The sequence below is a fragment of the Meleagris gallopavo genome, chromosome 3 (genome assembly GCF_905368555.1).
Source record: "Meleagris gallopavo chromosome 3, MGAL_WU_HG_1.1, whole genome shotgun sequence".
Taxonomy (NCBI): Eukaryota; Metazoa; Chordata; class Aves; order Galliformes; family Phasianidae; genus Meleagris; species Meleagris gallopavo.
Genome location: NC_139406.1, coordinates 8,835,606 through 8,857,446, shown reverse-complemented (window position 1 = coordinate 8,857,446; position 21,841 = coordinate 8,835,606). Strand labels below are relative to the sequence as shown.

The following is a 21,841-nucleotide window of genomic DNA, read 5'->3' as shown; positions in this document are numbered from 1 at the left end:
TGGAGAAAAGGATTTTCTTCTTTCAGATTTTACAGTGTTTTGGTAGCCAGACTTCACACAATAGTGGCAATTTGAGGAGAGAGACTCGAATTTTTTTTTTTTTTTTTAGAAGCAGGTAGGTGTGCACTCACTGAAAATCACTCCCTTTTTATTTCCTTGAAGATGAGCATTCAGTAATCACTTCAGGGAGAAGTGGAGAATGTACATTCTCTTGTCACATCTTTTCTTCTGTAAAGCCTAAACCCTTCTGCCATACAGTATTCCGGAGTGGAAGATTTATGGCAAATTCAAGTTCTATCTTGAGTCATTCAGTGCAACTTCAAAACTACTCTGTTGAATAAGTATGCTTTACCTGCATGTTGCCTTGCTACAATGTGACACAACAGTGGATAGCTTTAGTAGAAATGATGGAGAGCCAAGTATCAAGGTCTTACTAGGACAAAAAAGGAGCCTTTGAGTTAGAAAAGGCACACCTCATGTTTAAGTGATGTATTTTTCAAAATATGGTTCTTAAACTAGAAAGAATTCTACAGATACTACCCATGTATCAACAGTCTTAGAAAAAAAAAAAATAATAAAACTTTATCATTTCACTTGGAGCTGAAAGATTTCTATCTTAACTTTAGTGTCATCCTCTTCAGGCAGAGTGCTCTCAAATAATGCGTGAAGTGAGTCCCACTAGGAGATTATGTTTAGCAACCAACTTAAAAAAAAAAAAAAAGAAAATTAAGTGGACGGGAGATGAAGCCATCATCTGTAAAAATGGGGAGAAGTAATGTCTAATCTTTGAAATTTGTGCCCCTGCCAAAGAAGTCATTCTTACAGCACTGATAGCTGAGAAAATAGAACACAGAAATTCAATGGTTTTGGATCATCTCTTGATCGTGTTCATACGTGTGGTGTGTTAGCTCTTTCTTTCCTAGCAGTTTTATCTAGCAAGGCTAGATGGGTAGAGGGAGACAATCTCTAAAAATAATCTCACTCACGTAATCGCCATCTTGGGGGATGAGGATGTTCATCTCAGAAGACTTGGCACTCACGATCTCACAATCTAATGATTCCTCACTGAGGTAGATGTGACAGCCTTCTGTTTTGTTAATGGAAATGGTTGGCACTTTCCCCATCACCTGGAAATTGAGATATATTCATTATTGAATCTTGAAGCAAAAAAAGACTCTTAATACAATTTTTCTTGCCTGCCAGGTCTAATTTTGCCCAATAATATCTGATCTGTACGTCGTCTGCCTGCATGATGCTTGTATTTGAGATAGAAGCTATCCATTTGCTAAGCACTAGAAGTTCTTGGTGGTGATAACAATGCTCTCTATGCAACTGCAAGCTTATAAGATACAGCAAACTTTTAATGTATGATTTGATACAAGTTTTTTTCTCCATTCTCTCTACTTCCAGTGAAGTTTTTGTACTGATACTCAGACAGCATTCAGCTTGTTCATCAGCAGGATGGCAAGAAATCAAACACATGAACTCCGACCCATTCTAGGCAAATGAAGGATCTCAGCATCCAAAAGAAGTGTTTTATGATGCATTCCAAAGACTTAAAAACTCTTCCTGGATTTATAGCACAGAACAGGAGAGGGTTTTATCCCCTTCAGGTAAAATAGAGCCCTAAAAAAGCATGAAGATCAATTTAATTACATCTTCAAAGGTATTTCTTACATCACGTTAAAAACAAGCACAAGATTTACTTGAGGGGAGAAAGGAAGTAGATTTTCTCATGTTGACCATTCTACAGATTAAAAGGTCTCTACCTGGCTAACTGGCTGACTCACAGCTGTCAGTAAAAATTCCTCCTCCTCCTGCCCACTGGCTAAAAGCAGCAGTATGCTCTGGTCAGCTATTGAAAGGGCAAAGTTTACTTTGAGCTATAAAACAGTAACAGCACGTGACAGATATCTACTCGCTAATAAAAAAAAGTGTCTCCCATCATTTGAGTTTAGAATGTAATTTCAGCTTCAGTTCCTTACATGTGACAGCAACCAAAGAGCAAGTGTCTGTCTATTGCACTACGCCCTCTCCTGAAGTCCGGTCTATGTAATGGATCAGTGCTTCCTAGCCTGATCTTTCCTCTCTTTTGTAGGATCTCATGCAATAGAGGGCAAAAGGAGGCTGTGTTTAATGTTACACATTTAGTAAACATCAGGGAAAAATAAAATGCTACTGGGAGAAAGGAGAGCCAAGGAGTAAGGCACTGAAGTAAGTATAGAAAAAACTGTAGGGTAATTCGTTGTATTAATATGTGATATATTTGCAATTTATGAGCTCAGATCTTCAAAATACTGAGAAAATGGAGGTTCTGAGCACTTGGCATGCTCAAACCCTGCAGAATCAGGCAGTTTATAGCTGGAATCTTAAGTATAACTCCGCTCTGTTCTATGCCATAGAAGCCTTATGCAATATTCATAGAACCTGCTTAATCAAAAGAATTTTTGTTCTTAGTAAAGATATTTCCCCTTTGCATGAATATTAACAACGCCCAGTTTTGCTGTTCCTTACATAGGAGTTTTCTGTCTTTCATGAGAAGCTCTAGCAGTAATGATAAAATTAATCTATTGATTTAGGAAAAAAACCACAAACCAGCCAAATGCCTGTACCATAAGATGTGTAGTGATCATGACTAAACCTGCTTCTTACAGCTCAGAAGATGAGGCGCAGCTGGTAGCAATGTATGTCAGTCCCTTGCAAGAGGTGCAAAACAGCAAAAAAAGTCCTGCTGTTTTTTTAGTGTGGTATCTGCGACCGGTATTTCTGAAGTGTGGAACAAGCCTGCTTATATTTACTGCAGGCACAGCCTTTTAAGCAAAAGACCTCACCTTTTGTGAAGAAGATGGGCAGTTTAATATAATTTAATCACATTTAATTATTTTTCTCTTAATATAAAACATCCCAGAGGCCTTTCTTAAGACAAGATCATCTGTGTTGGTCACAGTTCAGTATGAGAGCTTGTACAGTTAGACCTCTTTGGGACAGAACAAGTGAAGTGCTGTAAATGCCAGGCTGACTGTATTTTGAATAGGGCAATGTTCAGTACAGGGAAGGCAAGATCTGGATTAAGAAAGCGTATATTTTAATTTCAAAAGAACCACAAAAGAAGGTGATCTCTGATGAAATTTTACTCGCTGGTTATCTAGGACAGAACCAGAGACTCACAGTCCGTATCTGGGCAAGTTGTCTGCATTATCTTCTCATGTAGTGAGTCAGGTTGCTGGCAGGGAGATCTTCAAAATCCAAGAGCCTGCTTTCACTTTGTTATTTGTCTTTGATAGTCTATTTGAATGTTTTCATTGAGAGGGGAAAAAAAAAAAAAAGGAAAAAAAAGAAGAAATAACCAACTTCTGGGCTCAGAAACCAATTAGCTAACTGCCAGAATTTGAAGCACTACTAAACTTTCAATTTCAGGAACTGTTTACCATGAAAGCAACAAAATTAAGGCCAGAAGTAATAATATTTCAACCTTGCCCAGGGCATGGGGATTGGAACTGGATGACCTCGAAGGTTTCTTCCAACCCAAGCTATTCTATGATTCTGTGGTTCCATTGAATAGATCTCTCCGTTTCACTGGAACCAGGTGTTGGACTGAATGAAGTTTATTCAGTAACGATCAGTAGTTTTCATAGGCACTTTCTAAATGCATCAGCAGAATTCACTGTATATTAAGATAGGTTTGGCTGCACCAGTTTCTTACTCTTCGTGTGCACGTGAGTTTATAATCATCTCCTGCAGCTACATGTTGGGCTTGTTCTTTCTGCCTTTTCTCTTTGTTTTTCAAACAGATGTTTACCTGAATCTGAATATCCCTGGAATTGATCACTTCCACAATTCCCACAACGTTGTCAAACACAAGGCCAAACTTTTTACAGTTATCTAAAAAAAAAAAAATCATAAATAAGAAAGGCAAGATAAAAGCAAATATATGCACATCGGCTGCATTACATACAAAAGTTTCCAGTCTCACGCTGCATAGCTGATCACTGGTGATCAGCCCATCATGATGAATGAAATGACTCAGATGCATTATTAATTGCATAAGTCAGTTTTTTCAAGATTGGCATTTAAAGTCCAGCTGAGCTATTCACTCACCAATAGTAATTGAATTGACCTTTCCCTTTATCTGAAGTGTAGACTTGTTACACTTGAAGATGTAGGCTACTTGCTTGAGTTCAGTATTGGTAATGACCAGGTCATTCTTATCCTCTTGATATTCCTATTTCAGAAGAAAGTTTATTCATTTGGTTATCTTTAACTATCTATAAATCAGACAGAGCTTAGCACAACACATCATCAAGTCATTGCATCACTGCAACAGAACGATATCCTTCTGGTGGCTTAAAAATCCAGTGTGATTGGTGGCTGGATATTTCACCTACCTCAGCCTTTGGTGATGCATGTGTACATTCTAGAGCTGCAGAACTGAAGAACTTGGCATAGACCGAGACAACCCCACTGACTTGGTAGCAAAGACATTCTGCTCTCAGCAGTGTAAGAATGCCCTCACAGAAGTTTGGCTCTCATTCAACTCAACCAGCACGTTGAAGGCCAAACCAAGTTTTCACTCTCAGCAATGCTATCTAGGGCTGTATACAGTATGTTGTGAGCTGGTGCAGGCAGTACCTTAAACGATAAGGAGGAATATGTGAAGAAATTTTCTTTCATTATGAAGTGCAAAAGGACGTTTACACTCATTGTATGTCAAAGAAAGGCTAGGGACCCACAAGGGAAGTTCCAGGTAGTCCTGATGCAAAATAACAGAGATAGATTGTGGCTATGCTTTGTGCAACCTTTACTCCCCAGTAATGACTGTGTATTGAAACTTCTGCATGACTAAATTGCTTATTGCTTTCTCCCTCTTTAAACCAACACAGTGACATGGCTTTTCACTCCCGGATAGTTGGTATATGCCTCCATAAATTAACTCCCATACTATAAGCAAAACTATCTTTTTCTTCTGTAGATTGAGCAAAAGGAAAATACTTCTGCACTTTTAGCATGAGAAAGGTGCTTGCATGGAATGAGCGACTGAGTGATGAAAAATAAATGTATAACTCCATCAGTTAACAAGGATGGAAAAAGCGCACTCTGCTAATAATGTATGTTTTCTCACAAAAGTGCCCTGCAAAAAGGGATTTTAATTGGAATTTTCCATTGGATTTGTTTCTGGAGCGCTGTCTGATTTTGCTACAATTTATTCATTGGTTTTGACATGACTTTCATGAGGAATTATTTTAGATTCTCAGAGACAAATGATTTAACTTTAGATCTCAGAGAATAATAACAGCTAAACTGGAATAAGGCATGGTAGTTGCAAATTTTAGTTGTTGCTGCTTGATTGTGGACTGCCTTTTGCAAGAAGCTCAGTGCTTTGCAGTGTGCAATTCCGCGCTGCGACTGGAACGCACCACTCTCCATTTTTTCCCCTCTAGCTCCAAGACGGGGGCATGGCTCTGCTGCGGGGAGTTCTTGGGGGAGGTGGGACTTGGAGTATGGCTTTTCGTGGGAGAACGAACGGGTGGACCTTGGGCACGTAGGCTGGGGTTCTTGTGAGTCTTCTGGTCGTCAGAGACATGGCGAAGCCCTTGGGGGAAAAAAAAGGGTCGCTGTTATACAAGAGAATCTGTTGTCTTGTCCTAAGGCTATTCGTATTGAAATAAGAAAGATAGTATCTAACTCATTTCCAATTGTGTTAAATTATCTGATGGGTTGACATTTTTTATTTCCTCATGCTTTGCCTGGGTAACCACCTGAAGTGTAACTGGCGTAGATATTTGTAGCCATTTATATAAAATGTCTTTGACCTGGGATAGACTGTCTTAAAATCTTTACAAGAAATGCAGCAGTCTTTTAGTCCCTCTCCATCTGTAGAGAGCTCTGTGATCTTGCTATTGAGTATTTTTACATCCAGAAAAGTGAGATTCTTTTTCTAATTTGGCACTAGAGGCAGACATATCAATTGCAAGTACTTAAATTCACAGCTATCTACTTTAATTACAACTATCCAGTATAAATACAAAAGGTTTTATCACACTGATTTGTGAGCCATACCTTTCCACGCAACGTATGAGACATTTTGACACAGGTTGGTACACTGACTGTGGGTCAGAAACAGGAATAACTTCTGACTGTAATTGCAACTTTGGAGTTCACCACCTACTGGGGATTGAAGATGTCTAACATGGTTGCATTGAAATGAAATGGAGACTTCGAAATAAGTGGTGTGAATTTCAGGAATACTGAACAATTTTGAGTGCTGCTACTTCTAAAAGAAGGGTTTGGTATGCTGTCTCATCCAGATGGATAAGTACAAGCCTTGGAAAGGTCTCTGTTGCCTAAATGTAGCTTAAAAACATTGGTGGAATTTGGGTCAGTACATGTAACAACTGTTCATGTAGTTTGACTCAAGGGTCAGAATTTGATTTCTTTTCTCCTGACCTTTGGTAATTGCTTCTCCTTGGTTAAGCTGTGCAAACAGGGCTGAGCGAGATGCCGTTCCTTCATCCTTTGGGGGGGTTTCTGTATCAAAGATGGGGGGAGGTCCCGGTGGAGGTGGTGGTGGAGGTGTTGAAGAGGGGCACGACCCACTGGTTAGGACAGATCTCATAGACGTGGGTGATGCGACAGGACCCTGTGTGGGATAGATGGAAATTATTTTTATATACAATGTTTCAAGGAACACTTTATTATGATAGCTCTTACTTGTTAACATCCTTGGATTGTGTTGAGTTTCATTGATTCCAGGCAGCCACGTGTTCAGAAGAACTTCTAGCATCGTAAGTGATTATTATTAAACACTATTAGTCTTTCCTCGCATCAATGGAAACCAGGCTGGAAAGCAGGCAGCCCACACTGCCATTCTGCTGCTGAGCTACTCCACCTAACATGTTTATACAAAATGCTTGCCAAGAGTACTATTAAACATCTTCAATATTAAAGTTTCCATATGATTTACATGTGGTGTGATACATAACTGCTTCTCAGATTTAAAAGCAAAAATCTCTTTTTTTTTTTTCTTGAGATACTGTATTCAGTAACTTGATGTGTGTTCAGAAACATAGAAAACGTTTTGTCTAAAAAAATAACTGAGAGGGTCCTCAAAGGTCAGTTATGCATATGCAAAATTCTCAACTATAAAAAAAATATGTAAAATGCTGTTCTTCGGACGGTTGAAGTAATCTGCAAAGATTTAAATTGCAGCAGAATACAAAGCTATGGTCATTCAAGTCAGTTCTTCATGAAATTCAATATTTTTTGATTTCTAAAAATATTTTTTTTCAATTGCAGGAGGTCACAGCACACGAATAACGAGTGAGGGGACCCTGATAAAGTAAGTAATGCAGTCATTCCATTAGTTTGCATAATCAAAAGTAAATGTTTTGGTCTGAATGGTGATGCTCATGTATAGTATTATCAAACAAACAGGGAATGCTGATAATGAGCTGATTACAATTTTATGCGTCCTACTGATTGAAAAGATACAAAGAAACTGAGAATCACTTTTCCTGTCTTGCCACTGAGTGTCACTCTGATGCCAGAAATTGCTCATCTAGACAGCATCTCTGCAGCAGAGCAGAGACTTTTATAAGAACTGTTACGAAAAAGTTAGGCTGGTCTGATTAATTTAGCTGCCTATCCAAATGTTGTGCATTGCACTAACTCATATTCATCAGGTAGGTAGATACAGTGGAAAAATGACAGACTTGCAGAGTCATGTCTCCTAATTGGCTGCCTTTGTTAGGAGATATATTGTTAAAAATGCATCCCAGGTAACCAATACTGGAAAGAGATATCGCTTAGCTGGACTCAAAGGATATTTTTAATTGTTTCATGTGCCACCACTTTCTGCTTTGCACTAAGTGAAAACATCAAAGCATCCATCTGGTTCATGCATCTCACAGAGTAAAATCTGTAGCTATTTTTTAAACAGTAAACTAGCTTTGGCTTGTGATCTCAAATGTGAAGGGGGCTGAGGTGCACACGCTTTTGTTATTCTTCAGACATCCTTTAAAAAAAAAAAAAAGACTGGCACACTTGAGTACCCAACAGTATTCAGACCTCTCTGTCTGTATGACCCTGATTTAAGCAGCACGGAAAAGTAATAACATTAATTAAGATCTTAGTGTTACCTTTCTCTTGGCACATGAGTCTTCAGCATGTGGGTACTGTTCCATTTGAGGCAACCATTTATGATTATGTCAGTGATAAATACACTGCAAGACACTTTGTCACGTTAGTGGCATTAAAAGTGCACTTGCACTGTAAGACTCAGGTGAGTAACAAAGCCAATGTAACAGCACGGTCTGATTGTTTCTGAAAGGATCTGTGATCCCTTAAAGCAATGAGTTCTCCCCCATGCTATTAAATGATTTTAATCAAATGTCAACAAAAGAGAATCCCCTTTTGGAGTTGATTATCACTTATTGTCAAGATACACCAGAACCAGGTGCTGATGTTGTTTGCTCTTAGAGACATTTCACTGTTGCACGGATACATTTAACTCTGAGCATTTCTGCGTATGTACTTGGTAATTATAGGCTATTATTTCAGACTGGAGACAACTCCCCCACTGGGAACTCGATTTACAGTGCCCATCCTCCTGTCTGTGCTCATGTCAGTAATGTTACCTGCAGCAGAGTCAGCACAACCGTGAATTACTATAGTAAAAAATGAATGTAAGTGGATTTAGTGGCACAATCAGTTATTGCTGCCTGACGTGCAACAGAGACCTTTCCTATCTGTTGCCTGCAACCATAGCAACTGAATCCACTATGTCCTGGTTATCCAGAATTATGAACGTTGCATTTGCAGGTCTTTCTAAAATACTCAGCTACAAAGAAATGGCACTTGCCATCCACACTGCGGTGTGAACCTGCAGCTATGAATTTTGTATGCTTTAAGTGAGTAGATTAATGGTAGTACTGGCAGTAGTGGTTAATAACTTGTGGCTTGAGATAAAAATTTGGCCTTCTGATTTCCCAACATACTTTATAGCTTCCACCTGCATAAATACAGTACTGTGATTTTCCAGAAACTTGTGTGTGATAGAGTCATTGTTTGAGGAGCAACTGCCACCTAGGAGCAGAAGCAGCTGACACTCTTTTGTAATTAACACCAATTAAACTCTGCAAAAGCTACAAAGATGCAGGAGTTATCTGCATGTTCTACATACAACACAGAATAGTGGGTCGCTGCCAATCTCTTTGCTTCAGGTGCTAAAGGCCTATGCCTGATCTATGCAGGAGACTGGGAGCTCAAACGATGATGCTAAGCAGTGTATCAAAGGGCAGTTTTCCAAACAGGAATAAAGGGAAGGGAATGTCCAGTAACCAAAGTAGAAGCAAAATTCAAAGGAATTTAATCGTGGGAAGTGGATGATCCCTCTCCCAGAACTCTGAGAGGAATATCTAGTGAAAACACAAACAAAACAGAAGGATTTTAAATAATCAAATTCAGACATGGTCTTATATGACTGGAGAATGTCTTATTTACTTTTCAAGGGCAGAGGTGGGAAAGGATCTGGGCAATTACAAACATGTTCTTCTAAAGCAGTACTCACAGAGATAAGCCAAGTCTAGTCAAAAACCTCCACTTTTCTTTATAAGCCTGGTCCATCCTCTGAAGTCAGTGGCTATCTCTACTGAGCTCAAAAGATGTTGGGTTATACATAATAACAGTACAGGAGCTATCACGAGGAGAAGACAACTGGGATTCTTCATTTTTCCTTGTAATCTTGTGGAATCACAGAAATAAGAGATGGACTGAAGCTTTGTTGTAGACTTTTCTCCTTTGTGACAAATTCTTGTTTATGACTGAGTTACAGCTACAGAAGCTAACAGAACATGGTGACATTTTCAATTATGTCTAAACATCTATGGCCAGGGTCTGAAAATCTGCTGCCATTCTGAAAACTGCCAACAATTTCAGTCATAATTTAACCTAGGCAAAATGAAAAGGCAAGTCAAAGTCTAAAAAGATTGCTAATGATAGGGCCAGGACTAACTGCTCCACTGTAAATCTACCATCTAATGACACGGATACATGCAATACGACAATCCTCAAATGAAGTAGAGCAGTGTGGAAAAGACACAGAGGTCTGGAAGACTTAGGAAGGCATACAGAGTCATGCTGTATGGAAGGGCTCAATCTCACTCAGCTTTTATCTTCTTTTTTGATTTACCTGGTGGAAATCAAGCTAACAGTCAAGTCGATATGAAATTTTTTCGTGGGAGGAGCGTCTCAGGGTAACACTCAGAAGGGGATGGAAGGCACAAGTGAACTGGAAATGCAGGAAACACAGTGCACTTCTTGCATTGCCTGCATGCCAGGGAGATTGTGTTGGACTAAAACATGCTCATGCCAAGGGCAGTTTTAACACCAGACTAGAGAAGTGGCTCCAGGAACCTTCTTCTTTTGATTAGTTTCGACCTCTATTAATGCATAGACCTCAGTATTATCAACCTAAGTCACTGGAAATTGGTTTCCTTTTCTTAGTCATCTTTCTAAGACCACTTAGATCCTCGGGCTCTAGAATATTTCTGAACCAGACTCTTAAACTGTTCTGGTATATCACAATACTTGTGTATAGTCCTATCCTATTTCAACTAAAGTGCTCTTCACAAAGTCCATTCATTTCTTTTCTGTATAGCATGGTGTTTACGAGAGCTGCTGGGAATAAAATAGCATGTTATATGCCACAAAAGTTCATCTTTCCTAAGGCAGCAGGTGCTTACCAGCTTTGCTATTTGCAAACAACTCTTTATATTAACTTCAAGCAGATGTTAACAACAGTGTGTCTTTACACAAAGAGTATTAAGAGCCATTTGGACTAGCAAAGGCAGTTATTTGCAAGCCGCCTTTCTTCCTCTTTTCTTTCAGCTGTTTGCCTCGGTAACAGCTGCTGTTCTCAGTGCAGTGGTGTCTGTACGCTTTGTGACGAGTTGTGCTGATAGCCAAATGTTCTCATTGCCGTGTTGGTGAGGTCGGTTTTTTCATCATTTGAAAATATGCCCTTTGAAAGAATTGCGAGGGGAATAGATAGCTTCAGCCTTTCTTTATGAAAATGCAACATAGAAACAAGCCATTAATGTTTAACCTGTTTGCTTTGTATCAGAGTGAACTTGATATGTTTTCAATCTTGTTCTTGGGGCTTCCTGAAATATGGGAAAAGATGTCATTCTCTGAGTAAGGTCCTATCAGGATCAGAGGATGAAGGCCCTGTGGTCATATAGAAATAGTTATGAAGAGGACAAAATATTCCAGAATCCTTCTCTCTGGGAAAAGAAAAATGTCTTTGGCCTCCTTCTAAACTATGATCTGAATGAAGTGACAGGAAGGGGTCAGGGATAGCCTTTGCTGGATAGCCCAGAACCATCTGCAGAGGCTCAAGAGCTTCCCAGTGCCTGTGCCTCAGCCATTTCCCTGGAGCCAGTGTCTGAAGCTGCTGACAGCCTTGGGTCTGATAAATGTATATTATCTCAGTGGAAGGGTTTGTGGGATTGCAGTACGAGCTCAGAGTAAGCTGTATTTCTACCTTTATCTTATAGGACTGGCAGAAGGGCGGGGTATTTGTTTTTTTTTTTTTTTTTCCCCAAGCTGTCTGCCTACCTGGCACAGTGGAATAAAGAAGAGACTGTTTATTTTTGGGGCAGCTGGCTAATTAAAATTCATCTGCGCTGAATCTTATTTAATTCCCTTGAAATTACAGTAGAGATGAGTGAAACCCTCGGCTTCTGGGGAGCTAGGCCTTGCATACAGAGCATGTCTACCAAGGGCTTTCCTTGGAGCACAGTGCAGTGGCCAGTCTTGTCAGAGAAACACAACAGTGTCTATACAAGTGCTCTGTAGGTCCTAGGGGCTATATATGCAGCTTGACGGGCTGTTGTGTTTGTAGTATTGTAACAGCAAAGAACCCTAATTAGAATCTCCTGCCTCTGTCACTTGTTCCCGGTGGCAGCTGGGAAGAGCTAAAATGGAAGCATGCAATTTTATCGCATGGGCATGCTGCTGTCTTGGGGGAGGATGAGAAGGTCTTATGGGCCAGGCCCTGTACAAACCACCACAGTATTTCTCTGCGTTTATCTAGCTTTAGCTGACACAGTGCAGCATGGGTACAGGGAGGAACAAAGTTCTTATGGTGGGAATTGGCTGTGGAATATTTAAGTGAACAGCCATCTCTTGTAACTCTAATGGGCGGTTTTAACCAAAGACAAATAAATTCAGTATGAATGTGCACATAATATATATGGTACTTTTGTGTTTGTAATTCACATTAAGATGTAAGTATCTATCTGAGGCTGAGGCAACAAGTGGCTTAGAAATAGGCATAAAATCCCTCCTTTCATTTATTGAAAAGCCATCTTTTCAAGGCAGCAGGTAAATAGAAATCTTAACAGGGACTATATTCTCCTTTTTTTAAAAAAAGAAAAAAAGAAAAGAAACAAAGAAAAAAAGAAACAAAAAAACCTCTCTTTTACTAATTCTAGTTTCACACCTAAAATGATCACAGCATTCTGTATAGTTCTTCTGGTACATTTGCAAAGGCAAAGATAAGAATTGTGGAGCTCAAAATATCATGTGTCAACCTCTGAGAACAGGTGGACTCTGACTGAGGGGCACAGAGCTCTTGTTAAGGTGTTTTTGTGTGTAAAAGTAGCTTAGCACAACAGTCCTATTACGTACTGTATTTATGCCACCTGCCTGCATGGGTTCTGCTGCCCTCAGATACACAATTTACTAGATGAAACAGCTGACTTGCAGGGCCTGTAATCATTGAGAGTTAAATCACAAAACAACAAAAACTAGGCTCTTTTTTTCCTTGTTACTGAGTCCCAGAATTACTTATCAGTTGAGTTAGCAAACTTTTAAGCTCCTTTTAATTCATTTCTGCCATTTGTCACCTGCTGAGGATTTAAAGTGGTCCTCACATCTTCTCAGGTACCCAGTCAGAAATGTTTTACACAGCTAAGGTCTTCTAACCCATCTGAAAGCTGTATCTTAGTTGTCAAGGAGGAACTTGCTCCCACAGGCACACTGAACCATAAACAAAAATCCAGTTAAAAAGAAGATGACTCTACTGCATTACACTGAAGTTTTAACAGATGTTCTTTTTTCCTTTTCTCTCCATTTTACAAGCTTTCAGTTTTCTCTTCCCTTTCCCTTTTCCACTGAAACCAGGTTGCATTATGTTACATGTTGCGTTTGACAGCTGTTGTCAAACAAACCTCTCCCTGCCTCTTCCTTAACATGTCTGAGTGGTGTTGGGTCACTGACGTTGAAAGGACACCACCGATAGCCAGCAGAGACATGTATTTTCAGCCATTTTTTAAATAAGGGAGTAAAACCACTTTTTTCAAAGGGACTTCAACGTCATAGTGGCAAACTCCAACAGAAGCAACTAATTGTAGAGTTGCCAGGATATTTCTAAAATGATGGGCAACTTTTAGGGCAGTTTCCAAATAAGATGTTGCCTTAAGGCAAGGGTTTTTCCTGTGTCTTTCTGGTGGCCTGTTTCTAAATTAATCACATATCAAAACATGTATGTTGACTTTCTCTGAGAAACAAACAGCTAAAGGGAACAAATTTTTAACATAAAATATAAGGAAAGGAGGAGAGGGAGAGGAAGAAGAAAAGGGAATAAAAGGGAAGAGAGAGACAGAAGAGGCAAAGAAAAGCTACGACAAGAAAAACTGAGCACTCTGAAAAAGTCTGTGTCTGTACCTTGGATAAGACATTTAAATCAGTCTATCTGTGCTGCCATTAGTTCTGTCAGAATGAAGCCTCTGGGATTGCAGTTGTGGCTTTGGATGGAATTTGGCACTACAGTTTTGACCTTTAGCTTCAGTGAAGTGGCTCAGACGATGGCTTCTTGATAAGTGAGTCAAACCAAACAGCACAGAAGAGATACTGTAATGATAATAGAAGGCTTTCGCCTGCAGGATTTGGTCTTTTTCAACTTGTTCACATTGGTATTTAGAGAGTTGATACGTTGCAAGAAAGTATTTTGATAGTACAGGAGACAGGCAGAGCCTTTTAATAGGAAAATGTCTGCAGGTGATTATTCTGGGTGAGCATGAAATAGCCAAAGGTTGCATTGAGGCCAGTTGCACTCAGGCTGATGTAGGAAGCGTGATGGCCATTTGTAGAACCTGTGGTGAATTTCAACTTTTAAAGAATGTTTTTAGAACGGTATATGACCATATATGTATATATATATATGTGTATATATATATATATGTATATATATATATGTATATGTATATTAATGAAAGGAAAAAAGACTTCAGGAGGTCCCTTCCAACCCAAGCCATTCTATGATTCAGTGGGAATAGGATATAAATAAATCTCAATTGATTTAACTACATCAACTGCTATGCAGATGCAGGCTTCCTGCTAGCAATTTGTTTTGATTTGTAAACGGGGGTAGGAGAGCATTCATTACTTGAGTGTCATTTTGTGTAAAACCAAACACTGGAAAGAAATTCACCCCTATTTTGTGAATACCTCTTCAAATCCTGCTGTCAAAATTTGTCCTAAATGACAACTGTGTACAAACAGCAAAAACTTACTGCAGCTCTATCTGCAAGTGAGAGGAACGTTTAGGACAATTATCCTTGAGCAAGATCTGTTTCCTAACGCTTATTTGATGTACAGGAAACTACAGCAACCTCTCATTATCGTTAGTTGTTTTCTTGCTGCAGAGTTAACCTGCAGTAATAGGAGCAGAAGTTTCACTTCCCCCAGCTTACTCACGCAGTCCTTGTAGCAAACAAACTTTTATGAGGCATTCTTGTGAGCTTATATTACAGCTGTTCATTTCTTTGCACCACCAAAAGAAAGAAAAAAAGTAGGGAGGAAATAAAGAGCTGTGCTTCAATAGAATCCCTTCTTTAGGAGGTGGGGGGAAGGAAAAGGACACTTGCTATTTTCAGTAAAGACTGAAAAAAGGACGTAGGTCACTGTTACAGCTGTACATTTCATGTTTAAGTCAGAAAGCTGTAGCAAGCAAACATGACAGTTGCTGCATGGGTAAAATACTACACTGGACATTTACAGCATTTCATTTTTTGCATAAAACTCACCAACACTTCAGAGCTTCATATATGGCAGCAAATTAATGCTTGCATATCTCTATTAGGTGGGTAATTACTATCGTTCCAATTATCATGATGCCTTAAATGATATATAGAGAGTATATTGAACTGCTACTCACCACAGGATACATTTATGTGTTTTAGTGCATGTCCTGTAATTTATTAAGACATTTCTGACACTTTTCTCTAAAGTGTCTGCCTGTGTGCTACTGCCAGAGCCAAGAACACTACTGTATGTACCAATGATTTGTTACCAAGTTGGCTGCAGCTGCCCTGCGCAGCTTGATGGATGGGTACATGGGGGCTGGAAATTGCACAGCTTTGTGATACTGCCTTGGAGCACGGCCAGAAATGTGTGTGCCACACCATGCTGCATCTATAGATACAGAGGCAAACTGCCCATTAAAAAAACTGCCCCTTCCTTTTTGGAAACACAAGCTTAGCCTGATCTGGGCTGATGCTATTGGTGTTTTGTTGCAGTCCAAGCTATAATAGTACAGCTCTAAGAAATGCAGTAGTTAATGTTCTCCCTGAATATTTAGTCCCTTTAGAAATACCCAAATATCTCACTTAACAGCTTTTTCTATTAATGCTTCTAGCATTGCTTTGTTGACTTCTGCAGCTATGAAGGCTAAATTATTGCTACAGTGTGCTTATAACTGTGTACTTAACGCTGGTCAAAGGCTTGCTTTCTTTCTCTCTCTCCCTAAAGCAGAATAGCTTTTCTGTATCAACGTCTCCCTTTCATAAATGTACCACCTTCTTAATGCCTTGCCCCACTGTTTTTTTCTTTTATGCATACAAGTGGAAGCTGCTGTGTGCCATGATTAACAACTGTGTACGGAATATTTCTACAACTTTTAAATATTGTATTTCATACATTTCATTTGAGGTGGAAGGGGCCTTTAAAGGTCACCTAGTCCAACTACCCTGCAATGAACAGGGACACCTACAAGTGAGATCAGTGCTCCAGCCTGATCCTGCACATCTCCAGGGATGGGGCATCCACCACATCTCTGGGCAACCTGGGCCACCCTTATTGTAAAAAGCACTTTTCCTTATATCCAATCGAAATGTCACCTCTTTTAGTTTGAAGCCATTTCCCCTTGTTCTATCACAACAAACCCTGCCAAAAAGTCCATCTGCTTCTTTCTTATAGCCTCCCTTTGTGTCTAGACCCTGATTCTGCAGGCCTTCGTGCTTAACTTCACGCAGTTATAAAGTTATGAATCCATCACTTTCATTCTCACCTTAAAATGCATTAAAAAATCACAATATCATTTTAGTAATTCATTGCTTTCACGGATGTAGTTGTTACCAATCTTCATACAAATATTCAAACAACATCTAAACGACAAGGTATTTAAACAACCTGCTAACTTACTGGATTCCAATGTCCTTACACTCACACGAAGTAAAAATTTACCAACCCTTTTCCTGTAGATATATAACCTTTAACTTAATCTTTCTGGCATACACGATATGAATGATAGTTCATGTGATCCATACCTCCAAGACATCTTTCAAATGAAAGCGATACCCGAATTGAGTGACAGCAAGGCTTTAGATGTACTAATAGACTCATCACTCAGGATATAATAAGTACTGTTCACAGTAAACTACAATTAATACGAATAAACAAGTCACACCTAGATTTGGCTTCAGCAATTTGCTGCACATCTAAAGAAAGGAAAATAGAGAGATGTGATGGCTGAGATGCATTTAAGACTAGTCAAATATAATCTGCAATAGCGACACTCTCTGTAAGATTACCAGTACTCACAGCGCTGAGGTTTCCTGCTACACTGTATAACAAATATAACAACTCTCTATAGCACTAGTTCTATTCTTGTAAAATTCAATTTAATTAAAGATGCACTGACACATGTATCTTTCTTTATTAATAGAACTAAACTTGTTCCAGGTTCTTAGGATAATTCTGCTAGCAGGATACTATAATTTCTTGCGCTTTTCTAACAGTCACTTAAAAATCATCAGCTCTTTTCACACTGATTACAGTAGAGTCAGATGTAGCATATCTGAAACTTTGTACTGAATTAAGAAAGAGCATCATATTTAATATTTCAGATTTTTACAACAGAAACCTACAAAGCAGCAGATAAATCCAGTCTTTCAATTTATCAGGTTTAAATATTTTTGCATTGCTTCAAACTAAAGGTACACACAGGTCATGGTGTCTCCTGTGTTTGAATACTGTAAGGACTTGTGCAGTGTCTGTAGCTGAGAACAAGTAGTATATGTTCTACATTCTTCCATATGATTATCTCCTCCATATGTGGGAGATGAAGTAACTTTTCCAGATCCCATGTTAATATACATTCTATCATAAAGATCTGTTTCACTTCCTTGTGTTGTCACCACGATTTGGGTCTAAGAATTAAGTTATCTGATAGTCTATGTCAGCCCTCTTAACAGTCTTTCAATTAAAAATAAAAACATTTGCCTGTACAGAAGTGATAGCCTTGGTATGAATGACTGTATGTGCAAGTATGTGTGTGCACTGGTAAGTTTAGAAAATTATGACAGCAAATCTTGTAACCTGGTAATAAATGTGAGTACATTATTCCAATCTTATGTAGAACGTTGCATGAATGTAGACTGTTGACATAAACTCTCACCTTTATATCTAACAGAAAATTCATTCTTAACGTTTTTTACTTCTTTTAGAGAACAATATTCATTGTGATCATCTTGTTATGCATTTCAGTTGTATCACCCAGAAGATGCTGATACAGACAGCATAAATTGCACAGTTATATATGCTATCTCTGTGAATATATACATGAAGTATATATATTTCAGAAATACTAATTTTATACAGATGGCTATCTGTGGACTAAGAACTTGGCATGAATTCCTTGTGTTTCTTTTTCCTTCACATTTTTTGTTTTTGTTCCCGCGTTCCACTGTATCTGGCCTGGAGAACTGTGCCTGTCTTTCCTCACTATCTGCAACTGGGAATTATAGTTGTAACCATCCCAAACAAATCTTTTTTTCTCAAAAACTGTACCACAGTGGCCTGATAGATCAACTTTGCCTGTCTTTCAAGCCTCTATCATCTTGGCTAGGAAGTTCATTGGCCATGAGTTCTGTTTCTTACCTGGATGTGTATTTTTCTGAGCTAATGACCTACATTAAAAGTCAAATTGGTTACTTATATTTTATGGTTGTTTTTTTTTTTTTCATGAAACAGTAAAGGATGCTTACAGTTTTACTCCAGGTGAGACCTGTAGTATGATGTTCTTTGATATACGCTTGAAGATCAGACCAGATGTTCAAGTACGACTTCACCCAATCAACATGACGTGTATCACTGTAAGAAACAGAAACAGTATTTGTATCTGTGTTTGTACTTCGAATCAGAAAATGCTGCTATTCATGCTTAAAGCAGATAAAGCCTGCAGCCATGGACAAACCAGTTAGCAGGCAGCAAGCCAGCACAGTGCTGAAGATACTCAGGCCTATTACACTGCAAAGTTTTCGGGCCCTTCAGAGGACAAAGAAGGGCAAAGGTGCCTCTAGCACAGCCTGCTTCTTGCTGGTAGGGTGTTACCTCCTCCTGTTCAAACTCACAGTCAACTGAAGAAGCACTGAAGCTATCTGGAACTTGGTAGCAGCTTTCTGGACCCAATCTCAAGGTTCTGAATTTTACAAAATGAACTATTTGTGGGTTACCTACAGTGCTCTAGCTCCCAAGTTCATATGTAGCCAGTGTAATACTAGCGCATGTAATAGGCATCTGACTGAAAAATTTGTACATCAAGAATTTTTATACAAATTAAAAATTGGCTCTGGAATTATTATTTGGAAGGCTTAAGTCTTCCACTGGTACATGAAGTGGGAACAAGAAGTACATACAGACAGAGAAACTGCTTGTAAGATGTGGTCCTTAGGGAACTCCACATAAGAATAATTACTGAACAGTGACTGCCATGGAGTGGATGCTCACAAGTGCTTGGGTACCTACCCCCTGTTTACTTCCTTTGGAGCTTGATGTTTAATACAGCTGGGGATCTGGGACAGTGGGTTTAATCCAAGGCCTAGTGAAGTCAAGAGACAGCTTTCCATTGCTTTGGAAGACATTGTGATCTGGTCAAATATTCAGTTAAAAACATGGGAAGAATTCCTTTTTAGGAGAAGAGCTAACTTTATACCTAGCTAATGCTCCCTCTTTATACCTTGATGTGAGATTTTATTTTGCTTTAGGATAAGTACCTCCGAAGCTGCTTTGTAAAAATGTTCAGTTACCTCGAGCAGATCAACTAAGGCTTCAAAAATAATAATATATAATATATATTTCACATATATAATACATATAAAACAAACTGAAATGTATACATAAAATTATATATTTAAATACATAAGTATATAAAGTTTTCCTCACTAAAGAGAAGAAACTCGACTGCAACCACTATTTTTCACTGAGGATATAAAAATAAAAAGCCAGAATGTGGCCTCCAAAAGTACCAAATAAACAGGATTTGTACATGACATTTGTTAAGAGTGCATAGAAAGGACCTACACTAATTCTCTTTTTTTGATCTCATTCATGGAACTGTTCTGTGAATTCCCTGTGCTCTTTAAGAACAATGCAGTAGTACAGAAAAAAAATCACTTTGAAAGCTATGAGAGTAGATGCTCAACTGTTACACACCTAGCACGTACACACGCATTTCCAAGCAGAGAGAAAAAACAGCAACAGTTTGAGTGCACAAGTGAGACAGGGACACATAGCAGCTAGTTAGCCAACATTCTGGCACTCCAGAAAATTAATCATATTAACTTGCAGAGAACAAAAACCAGCATTGCTTGTGCTGCTGCCATTCTCACTGCGACACACTGCTGGTCTAAGATGAGGAGGGGAAAACAAGCTGCTGTGATCAGATTTTAACAAATGCTTTTTTGTTTACAAAATGTTTTTTGTGTGTGTGTGATGGGATTGTGAACCCTGTTAGCGTGGTTAATGCTCTCTTCTCTCATGGTGGCTAGTAGATACTAGGGCTTTGCAACATACCTGTGCTTGTAGTCCTTTAATACCCTGTTAGTATAAAAGGTAGCAGCATCATTCATCTCCTTGACATAAGGGCCTGGTTTAGGAGACTACGACCATCAACCCACGGTAGCAGGAAACAACAGAAGGAGAAAGGAGGTAAAACATTAGTCAGACACCTTCCCTGATATATTAGGTGTAATATAAAGCAGCTTCTTGGTTGTAGTAGAGTGAAGAACTATGCAGATGAGACTACAAAGTTCTGCAAGATTTGGACCTGTTCTGGGCCACAGCATCCACTGGGTTGACAGCCCTCCCAGCTGGCCTATGTGTGACTTACCACTGCTATCCAGCCGAGCGCAGGTATGCTTTCACTGACGGCTGAGAGATGGTTGAACATTTGACTTCCTCTGTTTCTTTCTCTAAAGTTCTGTATTTCCTGAATCTTCTCTGATATTGGCTTGAGAAGCACTGCCACTTCATTCTGCAAGAAAAAAAGAAAACACTGCTGTTAACAGTCGGCAGTGCAAAAACACCCTATGGTGTAACATTGTCCTCCCTGCCCACTGTGTTAACAGTGGGAGGAAAAGGAAGACATATTCTCCACATTAAAGTAACAGTTTAATTACCCTGCTCTGGCTGTAGCAGCAAAGTGCACTGGCATTAAGTATTAATAACGTGATGTGGCAAAAATTGTTCCCAGCACTGGCAGCATTTTTACATGCCATCCTGGTTAAGGCCCATAGAGACCCCGTATCTCAGAGTTTTAGCATTTTTCATGTGATCTTTCTGGAGCTTTTTCGGAGTTTTTACACTGGCTGGTGCTTTTCATATTAATAACCAAGCTGCTCTTTCTGTAAGAAACAAATTACTTGTTAGTTAGTGACCCCTTATCATCTGGTAGCAAGATTTAGAAAGTAATGCAGTGAAGGCAATATCCATTTTAGATCTCCCTACCACTAAGTTTTAATGTTTAAATTTCCTTTGGCTGCAAGGAATATGGGAACATTTCATGGGAAACACTGCCTGCAAGGCATGGCTTGGAGAAATTCCCCTGTGTTAATCAGAAAGGAATGGTATCCAGGGGAATGACTGTTGAGCGGAAGGAACAGTGTCTGGAGGGAGGAGAAAAGCAGAATGAATGTAAAAGCTATCCAAGCTCTTCTCCTCTGCAAAGTGAATGTTAATCACACAGATCCAGTGTCTCAGAAAAACTAATTTAGAGCACTTACTTGCTGGGAAAAATTCTTTCACTCAGAAACAACTCATTCGGGGAGAAGCAGTCATTAGTTTACAAGCAAAAGAGCTGCTGAATTTTGCTACTTTGCAATAAGTTTCTAGAAAAACAGTCAAAATCTTTATTGCAAAAGTATGCCTGCAGAACCCATGCAATGTCCCACCAAAGAGAGTGCCCCATTCTGAGTTTCCCTAGCTCTTCACTCAGAAGTCACTCAAGGTATTATTTTCCTGTCAAAGTAACAGAACTCCATACTTTCTACTCACCTTTTTTTTTTTTTTTCTCAGTAGTCCTTGTTTAATGGATGTGTTTGCCAGAGGAAACTAATCCTCATAATTTTGAGGACTGTCCTGTTATCACACAAAACAATGTGTATATACCTGCTACTTGGTCTCTGTCTCTACATTACATCTTTCCAGCTTCCCATGAGACCTCAGCTTCACGGAATATTTTGTCATAGAATTATAGAATGATGGAGTAGCTTGGGTTGGGAGG

At 39.1% G+C, this 21,841-nt stretch overlaps 2 protein-coding genes across 4 annotated transcripts in view; one reads left to right on the top strand and one right to left on the bottom strand.

Moving 5' to 3' along the window:
* LOC146544590 (uncharacterized) overlaps positions 1–21,841 on the top strand; it is a 105,700-nt gene that overhangs the window by 5,221 nt on the left and 78,638 nt on the right. For both annotated transcript variants that reach the window (XR_014882282.1, XR_014882279.1), the window contains exon 2: positions 7,294–7,336. The gene's annotated coding sequence lies outside the window, so the exon portion shown is untranslated. The remainder of the gene's footprint in view (positions 1–7,293; positions 7,337–21,841) is intronic.
* Positions 1–21,841, bottom strand: part of CAP2 (cyclase associated actin cytoskeleton regulatory protein 2) — a 66,646-nt gene that overhangs the window by 1,871 nt on the left and 42,934 nt on the right. For both annotated transcript variants that reach the window (XM_085220174.1, XM_085220173.1), the window contains exons 5-12: positions 20,450–20,593; positions 20,134–20,219; positions 18,327–18,432; positions 6,445–6,637; positions 5,415–5,590; positions 4,099–4,222; positions 3,800–3,882; positions 987–1,127 (exon numbers count right to left, since the gene is read on the bottom strand). In XM_085220174.1, coding sequence (XP_085076300.1) covers positions 987–1,127; positions 3,800–3,882; positions 4,099–4,222; positions 5,415–5,590; positions 6,445–6,637; positions 18,327–18,432; positions 20,134–20,219; positions 20,450–20,593 — 1,053 coding nt within the window. The remainder of the gene's footprint in view (positions 1–986; positions 1,128–3,799; positions 3,883–4,098; positions 4,223–5,414; positions 5,591–6,444; positions 6,638–18,326; positions 18,433–20,133; positions 20,220–20,449; positions 20,594–21,841) is intronic.